Genomic DNA, 12,095 nt, shown 5'->3' with positions numbered 1-12,095 from the left:
TGGCATTGAGAGGCTCGTGGTGTTGGCTGTTGATCTCTGCCGTGATGTTCTGTGCTGTGACCCACTAATCACTGACGGAAAGCACACCTCCCTGCCCAAAACACCAGAGGAGTCCGCTGTCGTTCGCCTGGCACCTTATGGACGATGTTCCAATGATAAAACATACGCCTATCAGAATAAAGGGATAGTATGAGGTACTGTTATGGATGTGGGCAGCAGGAAATCCAAAGTCAGCTTAATTAAAAAAAGGCAAAGTCAAAAAGAAATGTCTATCAGGTAATGCTGCTATATTTAAAATATATAGCAGCTTTACCTTTCTGTGCTCGACAACATTTCCTGATGTAGAATGAAAGTATGCTCTTGCTAATGTTGATGGAGGATCTTGTAAATAAAATATATGAAATGGGGTAACCATGAAAATTAGAAATCAACTTAATATCTTTGATGAATTATGGGAAAGAAGGATGGGTTGAATACCATAAAAGATAACTAATGACCCTTTGATTAGTTGTTGATGATTAATGAATCAGTAGTGCAATTTTCTTTTAATATCCATGATCTTGCTAAAGCTACCAGACTCCAGTGAAATGTTTGAAGTGGCAGATCACTGGGGTCGCTGATCTACCGGTACCCTGAAGGTTTAGTACGTTAGTTTTACTTTGTGACTTTAAACTACCAACACAATAACACAAACTAACAGATGGAGGCAGCCGTAGACCAGCAACCCCTGAATTATTTGAATAGAACATGGATAACAGCATCAGTTCCAACATTCAAACTATCCCTTTAGGTGAAGTGGTTGTATACAGTAATATATATATATATATATATATACAAATATAAATGCTCCAAATCCAATGAACAAGAGGCCACAGGGCATTTATTGATTCATTTTGTGCAACGATGGACGTCACAATGTTACATTCACTTACTTCGGCGAAATCTTAGTTACAGTGGTGACATCGTGTTTAATCGAGAACTACCTCAAGTTTCATTCAATACAACAGGAATGTGATTTCAAGGCATTAAGAGATCTTAAGAAAACACTGGGGTGTCTTCAGAACACCAGCAGACCTCTTCTATCTAGAAAATAATGAGGTACAATATTGGAAAGAAATAAAGATGGCGCACTACAAGTAGGCCAAATACACTTGCCAAATGCGCAGCAAACTATTCTCATCCTTCCTTATTTCCACATACCTCTCCTTCTGCACAAACAGTGGAACCCATGCAAGGAAAGAGGATACAAGTATTCGTAACCTGGACTAGAAAGTGACAAATTCAAGAAGCTTACGTCATGACAGGCGGACTATTTAACTACATACATGTCGTACATGTTTGTTATAGCTCCTGCATACTCAATAAACACATCCAGAGTATTTTCAGACGGACGATATGTGACCACTGGCTATGTTTACCTCCACAATAACAAGATATCCGATGACTTGTTTGACTTTGATGACATGTGTACTATATAAAGTTACCCAGAACCTTACAACATGTCCAGTAATCACATCAAAGGAAGAAACCTTGGATTGTGTAACATGCATTTTTCCCTTGAATATTGTTCCAGAGCTAAATTCATTTTTCAAAATGGTTGGTCCCTTTGTACCACCTCTGGTCGTCAAGTCCATGTTAGCGTCATTCGTCCTCCAAATCGCAGGGCCTTTTTCAGAGACGTATGCATAACCTGAAGAATCCTTAGAATTGTTTGAGGCCATTTTATTCTCCAAATGTTGTTTTTTAGTGGAGAGAAATGATCAAAGTGACAGGGTGGGATTACCTGAGTGTGCAAATAGTTTGACCGTGGAACAAACGTCTTTTCTACTGCGGTCCCTTTTAGAACAATCACTTCTTGGTCCCAAAGCAGAAAGCTGTAAAAAAAGAAAGCAGCCGTCTGGGAATGAAGAGTGGTGCGGAGGATTATCTGGTGGTCATTTGTTGTTTTACGAGCAGGGGGGATCCTCGGACGGGGTCAGGGGACTGCAGGGGGGCACTGTACTCAAGGAGCGGAAGGCGAAGATGGAGGGGTCGTAGGTGTACCTGGGGGGGGGGCGACTCCCCGTCAGGTTCTGTGGACAGAGAGAGACGAAAGGACATGATGAGAGACAGAAGATGTTTAAGAGCCACCTAAGTGCTTATTCTTGTGTTGAGGAGAGATGTTTACGTTGGCATGACAGATTAGGCTAGGGTTAATATATACAACAGGATATTGCAAAACAGTTCAACTCCGTTATGCCACTGAGGAGATGGAGGTCTGCAAGTTCAGATAATTCTCAGCCTATTTAACGTGTAGTCGTACACTAGTTATTAAATACAGTGTCATAGCAAATGGCTTTGGTATTTCCTGGGAACTCGTCGGTATTGGACCGGTCAAGATGCTTGACCGGTCCAATACCGACGAGTTCCCAGGAAATAACCTGCCGTGACGCTGCTACTTTCAATACACTTTTTTTTTCTGATTTACCTGCCTCCCGTGAGTATGTTGTGTCTTCACGAAAGGTTTCAATTATTTATTTAAAAGACTCAGAACTAAGATTTCCTTTCAGACTAAATGCCCTAGAAACTGTCTATTGGATAATCGGCTACTTGAAAGGGGTTGGAAGATAGTATGGATGAATGGCTTCTTACCAGCCTTTACTCATAGTATTATTAGGACAGTTACAGTTTGAGCCAGTTTTGTTCAAATTCCCAAAATAAAATGGACAGTATTGCTAATAATAGCTAGTGGCGACCTCTGGGGTCAATGCAACATAAAAGACTATAAAGATACGCAGATATGGGCAATTTGTTAGGAAGACACAGTTCTCAACAAGTCCATTTTGTAAACGTTTTTATCAAACAGAAACATAAAGACGATCTCAGTTTTCATTTGACTAGTTTTGCCTCTTTTGCTTTGACTCTTGAAATGCCTCTTTTCTTTGTTGAATAAGTTCAGAAACAGCTGTATTTGTATTAACCACACCAACCACACAACATTGAGCCAGTCTCACAACCCAGAAACAATCCAAATGTGAGTAAAACTAAGAACTTGAAATATGACGTGTTGGAAATGTCTGTTTCAGAAGGCTTCTAAAGTGGCTTCTAGAAACCTAGAGAAAGAAGTTACAGTATCAAGTCACTGTGAGAAAGTGATGCAGTGATGGGAAACAACTGCACTCCTAAGAACATTTCACACTGATACTTTCCCTTCAAACTGCAGGTTTGGTGACAAACCCCTCACAGAGCAACCCCCCCTCTGAGCAGAACCTCGCTTCTTGTGTTTCTACAAGTCCTCCGTCTAAAATTAGCCTGGGTCATTTTCCTCCCTGCAGGAAACAGCAGGAAATGACTTTGTTGGATTTGGCAGTGAGGCAGCACTTTCTCCAGAGTCTGGGGAGTGTGTGAGAAGGTGGACTGAGAGAGATTAGGACCTTGAGACAGATCCACTGTCGTTAGAAGTTGATCCCATGGAAACAATGTGAGTGTGTGTTTAAAAGGACACCTATGTATTCTCTTTGTAGAACTGAGACAGATGCACTAGCTGACGGACTCTATTCAGTGCTGCTGGAAAGTACTCAGTGACATCAATGCATATGAAATAAGCCTCCATTAACTGCGCATGTGAGCCTAACAGGTGTTGCTATGACTTCAGCCAACATCTTAAGGGATTCAGTGCCGACAACTGAGTCACTGTTACACGGCAACAATTCCCAAAACCACTTAGAGATGTTTTATCTACCGATGTTTGTATAAAACAGGCGAAAAGTGAGAGGTGGACAAACAAAGCATATCCAAAGAACAAGTTACACTAAACTCAGATGTGGACGTGTTAATGAGTTGGCCACAAGGTAGCTGTGAGTCAGTCCAACTTTGAGGACGTGTGTTGTACTTCAGGACGAGTTGTCTTGTGGTCACATCTGCAGTTAGCTGGACATTTAGGGCCAAGATGGGTCAACAAAAGTGCAGGTCCCAAAGGTGCTTGTCGTCCCAAAGGTGCTTGTAGTCCCAAAAGCACAAGGAGGGCCTTTTTCTACAGGCATTCAAAGCCGAGTTAAAACACCAGTAGTATTTCACTTGTCCTGGAGAGGAACTGCCTGGAAAAATGCCTTTCGAGGGATTTTATGTTCTAAGTTATGTGAACCCTTTGGATCCTCCACACATAGCGTTGTGTGTTCCTTCCAAACAACTCAACTTTAGTTTCATCTGTCCACAGAACATGTTGCCAGTAGTGCTGTGGAACATTCAGGTGCTCTTTTGCAAACTTCAAACGTGCAGCAATGTTTCTTCTGGACAGCAGTGGCTTCCTCCGTGGTGTCCTCCCATGAACTCCATTCTTGTTCAGTGTTTTACGTATCGTAGATTCGTCAACAGAGAGGTTAGCATGTGCCAGAGAGTTCTTTAAGTCTCTAGCTGACTCTCTAGGATTCTTCTTCACCTCATTGAGCATTCTGCGCTGTGCTCTTGCAGTCGTCTTTACAGGACGGCCACTCCTAGGGAGAGTAGCAACAGTGCTGAACTTTCTCCATTTATAGACAATTTGTCTTACCGTGGCCTGATGACCATCAAGGCTTTCAGAGATACTTTTGGAACCCTTTCCAGCTTTATGCAAGTCAACAATTCTTAATCGTAGGTCTTCTGAGAGCTCTTCTGAGCGAGGCATGGTTCACATCTGGCAATGCTTCTTAAGAATAGCAAATTCAAAAGTGGTGTGTATTTTTTATAGGGCAGGGCAGCTTTAACCAACACCTCCAATCTCGTCTCATTGATTGGACTCCAGGCTGGCTGACTCCTGACTCCAATTAGCTCTTGAAGAAGTCTTTAGCCTCGGGGTTCACATACTTGTTCCACCCTGCACTGTGAATGTTTACATGGTGTGTTCAATAAAAACATGAAAACATATCATTGTTTGTGTGGTATTAGTTTAAGCAGACTGTGTTTGTCTGTTGTTGTGACTAAGATGACCAACTTATGCAGAAATCCAGGTATTTCCAAAGGGTTCACTTTTTCTTGCAACTGTATGATGTATGCTTCAGTTTGCATATCTGAAAAGTCTCAGCACTGTGTTTCCAGCCCAGTTAAAGGAATAGTCGAGTTTATTACAAGGATGGATTACTCCGTGGCCCAGGGGTTCAGGGGGGGGCTAAACCTGAGCCTCTGTGTGAGGTGATTGCTATGTTGGACTTCAAAGTAGGGATTTCCTGACTATTGTGTTTGTTGCTTCTGGTCTAATTGTCTATCAGACCAAATGCTTCCATTGATGGTTGGCTTTTATAGTTCATATGTACCCTAAGGTATTGTGTATATTTGTGGTGAGCAGGTCTAGTGTGGACGTGCTGTGGCAGGGAGCCTGTGACACTGGGAACAAAACATATTTCATTCTTTCTAGCAGGCAAGTCTTTGGCTAAGCTAACCAATGGCTGGCCGTAGCCTCATATAAAGCATGCGGGTATGAAAGTAATGGTGCATTGTGTTTGTACTTATTCAACATTTCCAAGTTCTCAGTAGTACATTTTCTCTGAAGTTAGATTTCCAGTTCCAAAATGTGAGAGAACCTCACCATATCTGACCTTAAAATCCGAGACTGCTGGTTACCGTATCGACTAAGTGATAGCTGTACTAATATAGAGCTATTTTAGCACCAGTCTTATGTATGTCTTATTAAGTCAGTTGTACACACAGTGCTGTCCTACTTCTATCCAGGGATATGTTACTGCAGCTATATAAGCACATGTTGTGTAGTTATCAACTGATGCAACTTAGAACTTGGTTTTTCAACTTGATGTACTGGAACACGCTCCGATGTACGACTTCCCAGCTCTAAGGAAAAGCTCAATTATAATAATCTCTTCCAACTCTCTGCACAAAAGCGATAAAGCGCAATTGACAAATGTTAGGCTACTCCTTAAACTGTTTTTTAATCTGTTTGTCCTAATGCTAAGACCAATAATGCCTTTGCACCCCATCTAAGCCATGCCGTTTGCTTCAATCAAAACGGTATGCAGAAAATTGTTCCTTCAATATAGTTTTCCCCTCCACTCTCTGTACCATTTCCCTCCCCTCAATCAATCTTCGCCCTCCTCTCCTCCCTTTTCTGAAATCAGACTCCATCACTCTTGCCTGCTGCAGCCTGGGAAGCTCTCATCACCCTATTCTCCTATTCACCTCCAACCCCTAGAGGGGGAGGGCCTCCGCAGCAGCAGGGGCAGGCCAAAGCTGTGTTTTCCTACTGCTTCCATACAAACCCCCCACCTCTTTAAACATAACCACGACCATCGACCTCTACTCCCGTAACAACTCCCATGCTTGAATCCGGTCTCGAAGCCGGGGCCCCATCCAGATCCAGTGTCTCTCTCTTGGATTCAGGCCAGGAAACCCAGGGTTGACAGCTAAAGAGGGAGATAAACCCAATGGTACGGGAGAGAAAAGACAGAGACGGGAGGTGGTTCACTTTGCCCCGTGGCATAAATGGTAGGAAATTAACACAAGCTTCCAAATAGCCCAAGAATCCAAGGTACTCACTTTAAGGAACATCTATAAAGTGCACAGACCTGACCAACAGGGAAGACACTGAGACAGAGGATAATGAGCAACATCTCCATGTGTCAGCGGAGTTAAACAGATAGCAGCCATCCAGGCTATAAATGGAAAATGACTTCATCTCTGGAAATACACCACAAGGGACCCGACAAACACTCCGCCTCCTCCTCTTCCTCCTCTTCCTCCTCAGCTCCATCTCTCAACGAAGCTCTCTTGTTCCTCCTCGCAAAAATCACTTTTTTACATTTTGGTACTGCTCATCCATACATGGAGGATAACAGCGCCCTAGATGCTGTTACAGTTGGTGTTAGTGTGTGTGTGTGTGTGTGTGTGTGTGTGTGTGTGTGTGTGCGTGCGTGCGTGCGTGCGTGCGTGTGTGTGTGTGTGTGATAAGGTTCCGTTGACACTAACCCACGCAACGTGATAATAACGTCACTTTTCTCAACCACACTGTGCATCCTTCTGGAGTACCCTGCGCTGTGCCAAGACGCCCAGGCTTGTTCCAGTCGGCTCTCCAGCATGCTCCCCTTACCCACCACATAACTGAATCACACTGTTGCAGTTGGTGGATGATTATTGGAGGTTGTGTTTTGGAAAACCGCTTTACAGGAAGATCAGTAGGGACACAATCTTGGGAAAATACCTTTGTGTTTACGAAGGTATTTCAGTGAGTTAATGTGCACTTCTTAGTGGAAAGCTCCGTTATTAAAGGCTGTTGAGATGAAGAGATCAAACACACTTTAACAAGAGAAGAGCACATGTTTCTCCTGGTAACTGTGTTGTAAGTATCACTGCAGTTAGCGGTGTTAGTAAACGGAATGCGATCACATTTTCAGACGTTGCTCCCAGGCATGGCTCGGTTGCTAGCAGGGCATGGGAACAAACACTGCTGCCAGATGCTGTCCCAGTATGCAGTTGGATGGACATCAAGGTGCTGGCGACAAAACAGGCCGGGCTGTTAACGGGGCTGTGCCACCTTATCGCTGCTGCGATGAACACCCTGATCAGAAGTGTCCAAGTCTCCATTAAAGGGAAAGCAGGTGCTGTGTGTTCATTCTCGTACTTCTATACTAACATTTGCTGATTTGAGTATATTAGTGAGTCTCCATGAGAAGTACGGCAACATGCAGTGCACTACGAGCACCTGATGGTTCAATCAATAGGGTCCAAAGTTGAATGTGGACCTCTGAACACTTTTCACCCCAACAACCGCCATCTTGGCTACTGACGGAAGTTTCAAGACCATCCGTGATCACGGTTTCTCCAGTGAAAACAACACTAAACAAATAATAGTTACTCATGTCAAAGGAAGCTAAGGTTCATTGTATTGGGTTAATTGACCATGTAATGATTTGCTACAATAAAAACGAAACAAATAGCAAACAATTACGTAGCTAAGAGCGGCAATGGCCTCTTTTGCTGAGGGCACAGCAGCCGAGTGCGATTTGAGAAAACACTACCCGACATGTGTACAAAGGGGAGTACCCAAAATTGAGACACAATGTGTGTGTGTACTTTCAGATAGATACCACTGGTATAAACCATTTTCAACAGGGTTATTTTCAACATACAATAAATTGTTTGCATTGTATGCAACACAATACTACAAGAGGCTTTTGTTTGTGGTGAGTTAAAATATAAAACGTACCCGCATCTTTATGGTCCGGGTTTTCCCTCCGCAATTCTTTTTCAGCAGCATTTTCTGTGGAGAACAAGAATGCACAATGAGAGCCTAGAAGATCATACAGTAAAACCTTTACACTCTGTCTGTGAATACACTTGTACTATGAACCCAAAAAAGGAACTTGTTATGCTAGTTGTTTATGCATGTGAATGTTGAATCGGATCAAGCGTATTACTAAAAGTCAACCAGTTATTGATGACATTATAAACAGCAAAATTGGACGTGACAAGAAGTGCATATCTTGGCAGTCGATGAGCACGTGAAGCAAATCCAGCTGTCTCACTAAACTAAACAGTCAGTCAATGAAGCTTATGCAATATCCTGTCTCCCACTCCCATATCCACAGTGGGGGTGGATGGACCACACAATCATCGAATTGTCTCCTGTTGGGTTGTAGCTTCTAAGGGGGGAAAGAATGGAAACATAAGACTCCTGCTGTTGTGATGTGGGAGAGAGCTGGGGCCTGTACTACGAAGCTGGTTCAACCTAACCTGGATATGTTTGAGTTAGCCGGTTGGCCTAATCCAAAACATACGCGCTCTCGCTAAACGGTACTACGACGCGGGTTATCAAGTGGATCGCTCAAGCCAGCCGTGTCCTATCTAGTTAGGTGCGCGTTCACATGAAAGGGGTGGTATTTGGAGCATTCGACCAATCACAAACATGGAGAAACATACTGACAGCGCAGCGTCATATACTTCCTGAAGTTAAAGTTCAGGAAGTTAAAGAAGTTAACTTCCTGAAGTTAAAGAAGTTAAACTTTAAACATCCATGACTTAAACACTTTATCCAGGATAAAAGCCACATAGCTGCACCTGCAAGGTGAATACAGCTGGTAACAGAACAAGTGTTTGAATGCGTCCATTAACAGGTTTATGATATCACTGCCCCGTCTAAAACACGATCTGACTTCAATTACATTTGTCTCGAGTGTTTCGTCAACTTAATGTGTTGCTTAAAATAATACTTCTGCATACAGTCTGTGACACTGTGAGTGTTGCACGGCCAGATACGGCTCAGCTGACTCAGATAAGGAGATATATGATACATTATGAAGTGATATGCCGCGGACTGTACTTAATGTACTCTGATCCGGTTACTTATGTCGTGGCAGATATTTAAGTAAGCTTTCTTAACGCTAATGTTATAATAGTCAGATTGCTCTGAAGATGGAGGTGATATTCTATTAATGTTCACGTTCACAGTCGGTGATTTTTGCCGGCCGTCTTTCCTGCGACGGCAGCTTTTCTGTATTTCCTTTCTCCTGTAATATGACTTGATCGCTTTAAACTCCGCACACTGAGCTCTGATTGGTCAGCAGGCAGTGCTTTCACTGAGTTGAGCTCTTAGCCTGCAACCTAACCTGGTCCGATCAGCATAAGTTACCATGGAGATCTAGCCTGCTAAAAAGAGAACCAGCTTCGTAGGACCGGAAAGCCAGAGCTTTCCCTGAATTTAGCCTGTTAAGCGAAAATCCTGCTTCGTAGTTTACCCCCCAGGTGTGCACTTGCCCTCATGCTCACCTCCCGCTAGCTCTTATCTTTTTTTAGTTTTGTCAATGGGAGTACAGTCCATGTGGGTGCAAGCTGCTCTGACATGAATTAAAAACGTAAATTCACTTCAGCCTCCCAGAAAAAGTTATAGTTTTTTATTTTACGTGATTGACTGACCCTCTTGTTCAATCACAAAGATATGATCTCTTTCAAAAGTACCATATATTTTTATTTATAGGTTTTAGCTCATTTACTACACACTTTCAATGTGCCAACACACACACACAAACATGTTGTGACCTGCCAGCTAGCATACCGTTTGGGTGTGTGTTGTAGTTATTAGAGAAAAAGACAACAAGTAGGTTATCATTATCATTGTTATGGGGGGGGGGGTTTAAATATTTTGCCTGTGTGTGTGGCGGTTGGACATATATCTTTTATTCCATTATGTTGTCGTGTAGAACACCTGTTATACAAATGAAGTTGCTTTGGTTTGCCTTATATGTGCTAATCTCTAGTGAGAGCTACAATATTAACCACTGCTTTTATATCAATATCTACAGTTGTCTTATATCTTCAAGTCTTATTAAATCAGTTCTCTTTTCATCTACACTTCAAAATGCATTCTTGCACAATTCTAATCTTGTTTTAAAAACATGAAATGCCAAAAATAAAACTATTCAGCCAGTTCCTTTTCATACGAAATGAACAGACACTAATTAGTTTAAAAAACAATTTTATAATTGAGAAATAGCTTAAGATAGGGAAACCAGCACATTGGCTAAATCATGTCAAGAAAGATACTACTATGGTCCTACATTAGTGTGTAGTTGAATTATATTTTCTAGAACTGCGCCATTTTAGTGCAGATATCACATATATGACATATTCCTCAAAAGCATCTGCTACACAAACTGTTGTTCTTTCATTAGGCAAACAATGGCACAAACAATGGCAAACATTGGCACTGCCACATCTAAGCAAAACATCTGAGCAAATGTGCATCGGTTAACATGCATGAGGGACTATCAGAAAAGGAAACCAGCGGCTGACCTTTCAACTCTGCCCTTGATGAAATAATGAGATAAATAAGTGTGTACTGCGTTGAGCTAATGCGGGTCATACCGGAGCTACGTAGCCTTGTTTACCAACCACTAGCCTTAGACAGTCTGGATCAGTTGATTAAGGAAACCACAATTTTATTACCATATTATTGTTTCTCCATCCTACCAATAATATTTGTAATATTTCCTGAGAAGATTAAACTCCTTGTTAGTTAGAAAATGGAGACAAAGGGGTAACAATTACAGCTCCCCCCCAAATGTGCCATCAATCTTTAATTAATGTATAAGAAAGAAAATCCTGTCACAGACTGAAACCCACCTGGTTCGAGTGCACCTTGGCCAATAAAATAAGAATAATAGAGGGGTTAGGCTTATTAGAAGCTATTGCAGTAACACTTACAATGGATTGGCTTATTGGCGCTAATGTACTTACATTAGCGTGTAAGTACATTAGCTTTCTTGACTTTGTATCTCCATCAGCTAAATTAAATGTAATCTCTCATAAGGTTCCAAAAGAAAATAACTCAACTAAAGAAAGTATGTGGTCTAAAATAAGTTTAGTTTAATTGGGCCCCATTATGCTCATGTTCAGGTTCATATTTGTATTTCTTCCCTCTACTGTGACATGTCTCCATGCTTTTATGTTCAAAAAGCTCTTTATTTTCTCATACTGCCTGTGCTGCAGCTCCTCTTTTCACCCTCTGTCTGAAACCAGCTAGCTGGCTCTGTTGTGATTGGTCAACTGCTTATTTATGTTCGTCCCTTAGCCCAGTGGTTCCCAAAGTGGGGGGCGCGACCCCCCTGGGGGGCGCAGAGGCATGACAGGGAAAAAAAATCATAATTTGAAAAATGATTGATTCGAAAATAATATGATGCAGTACAGTACTATTACGTCTGGGTCTCTGTGTTTCATTAAAGCTCGGCTCTGTGTGTGTGTGGAACGAGCCATTTTGTGTGTGTGTGCAAGCGAGAGAGAGAGAGCGCACCGGTACCGGATCGTTGTTGTTGTACGCTAACGGATATAAGAAGCTTTTTCCACAACAAAGTGGAGGAGAGTCCTCTCCTGTCAGACTGAGAGACTCAGTGAACTAAAGGACTCAGTGTTATCTCAGTGGGTCTCAAACGTTTTGGTCACCATTAATGTAAACAATTATTTCCGAGGCACACGTTTATATGATCATTATAGTTATAAACAGGGTTGGGTTGTAACGGAATACATGTAACGGCATTACGTAATCAGAATACAAAAATCAAGTAACTGTATTCAGCTCGCGTTACATTTGAAAAACGAGTAATCTGATTACAGTTACTTTCGTAAACCTGAAGTGAATACAT

General features: G+C 42.1%; 1 protein-coding gene across 1 annotated transcript in view; it reads right to left on the bottom strand.

Moving 5' to 3' along the window:
- Nucleotides 1-860: 860 nt before the first annotated feature.
- Nucleotides 861-12,095, bottom strand: part of LOC117468009 (uncharacterized) — a 29,461-nt gene continuing 18,226 nt past the window's right edge. Inside the window, exons 4-5 of the mRNA XM_034111959.2 lie at nucleotides 8,168-8,221; nucleotides 861-2,072 (exon numbers count right to left, since the gene is read on the bottom strand). Coding sequence (XP_033967850.1) covers nucleotides 1,947-2,072; nucleotides 8,168-8,221 — 180 coding nt within the window. The 3' untranslated portion in view covers nucleotides 861-1,946. The remainder of the gene's footprint in view (nucleotides 2,073-8,167; nucleotides 8,222-12,095) is intronic.

This window comes from Pseudochaenichthys georgianus, chromosome 22, assembly GCF_902827115.2.
Source record: "Pseudochaenichthys georgianus chromosome 22, fPseGeo1.2, whole genome shotgun sequence".
NCBI classification, from domain to species: Eukaryota; Metazoa; Chordata; class Actinopteri; order Perciformes; family Channichthyidae; genus Pseudochaenichthys; species Pseudochaenichthys georgianus.
Note: the sequence above shows the minus strand (reverse complement) of the source record. Positions and strands in the feature narration are given on the sequence as shown.